This window comes from Trypanosoma theileri, assembly GCF_002087225.1.
Source record: "Trypanosoma theileri isolate Edinburgh chromosome Unknown TM35_Tth_20_V1, whole genome shotgun sequence".
In the NCBI taxonomy this organism is placed as follows: domain Eukaryota; phylum Euglenozoa; class Kinetoplastea; order Trypanosomatida; family Trypanosomatidae; genus Trypanosoma; species Trypanosoma theileri.
Genome location: NW_021639862.1, coordinates 41,285 through 42,271, shown reverse-complemented (window position 1 = coordinate 42,271; position 987 = coordinate 41,285). Strand labels below are relative to the sequence as shown.

The following is a 987-nucleotide window of genomic DNA, read 5'->3' as shown; positions in this document are numbered from 1 at the left end:
TTTTTTTTTTTTTTTTTTTTTTTTTTTTTTGGTATTCTTCTAGTTCGTATTTGTTGTTGTTGTTGGTTGTTAGTGTGATTATTTTTTCGTCGTAGAAGATGTCATTGAGTCAGCAACGAGAGGAACAACTGGCAATAATTCAAAGCGAAATTGAGACAGCTCCACTAATCAGTGATCCCGTGGAAGTGCTATCCGAAACATGTCATTTGGTTGAGGAGTATGCCAACAACTCACAAATCTTCCCCAAGGTACTCTCACTATTTCATAGGGATACACCGTACACCGGCATTCGTTATGCACGACGTGATGGAAACTGTTTTTACCGTTGTGTTGTTTTCGCGCTGCTGGAGCAGCTGTTAGGCAATCCACAGATGGCGCAGAACTTTATGCAACACATTACACAACTTCGTACATGCCTTATTAATGACTATGGTGACTTTGTTGAGGACTTCTGTGATGCTGCTGTAGGTGTTGTTCGCAAAATATTGGATGGTAGCTGCGCAAATTCGAATCAACTGCACACACTTGCAACATCTGGAGATTCTGAGTATATGCTGTATTTTTACCGTTATGCTGTTTCAAACTATATGCGAACTCACCGTGATGATTTTCTTCCTTTTGTGATGGGACTTAACTATGACAGTGTAGAAGCCTTCTGCCGGGCTGAGGTAGATGCTGTAGCCAGTGAGAGTGATAATATGCAAGTGGTGGCATTCGCAAAATGTTTTCATGTGAGCATAATCGTCGAGTATCTTAATGGAGGAGAAGGTGATCAGACGACAGAACATTTCTTTTCTGGATTTGATGATAACAACACCGGTAACAATAATAGCAGTGATGCTGTTCCTGGGACAGTGATAACATTGCTCTACCGTCCTGGACATTACGATCTTCTTTACAAATAAATGGAGTTTAAACTTGATGTAGCATTTATAAAGTAATAGTAGTACACAGTAGGTACTCAAAAGGAACAGAAAAAAAAAAAAA

The 987-nt window shown here is 39.5% G+C and overlaps 1 protein-coding gene across 1 annotated transcript; it reads left to right on the top strand.

Moving 5' to 3' along the window:
- Nucleotides 1-98: 98 nt before the first annotated feature.
- On the top strand, nt 99-905 carry TM35_000201130 (otubain; the record flags this gene model as incomplete). Its single annotated transcript, XM_029026798.1, has 1 exon — nt 99-905. One exon carries the CDS (start codon nt 99-101, stop codon nt 903-905), a length of 807 nt encoding a protein of 268 aa, XP_028881770.1.
- Nucleotides 906-987: the final 82 nt, after the last annotated feature.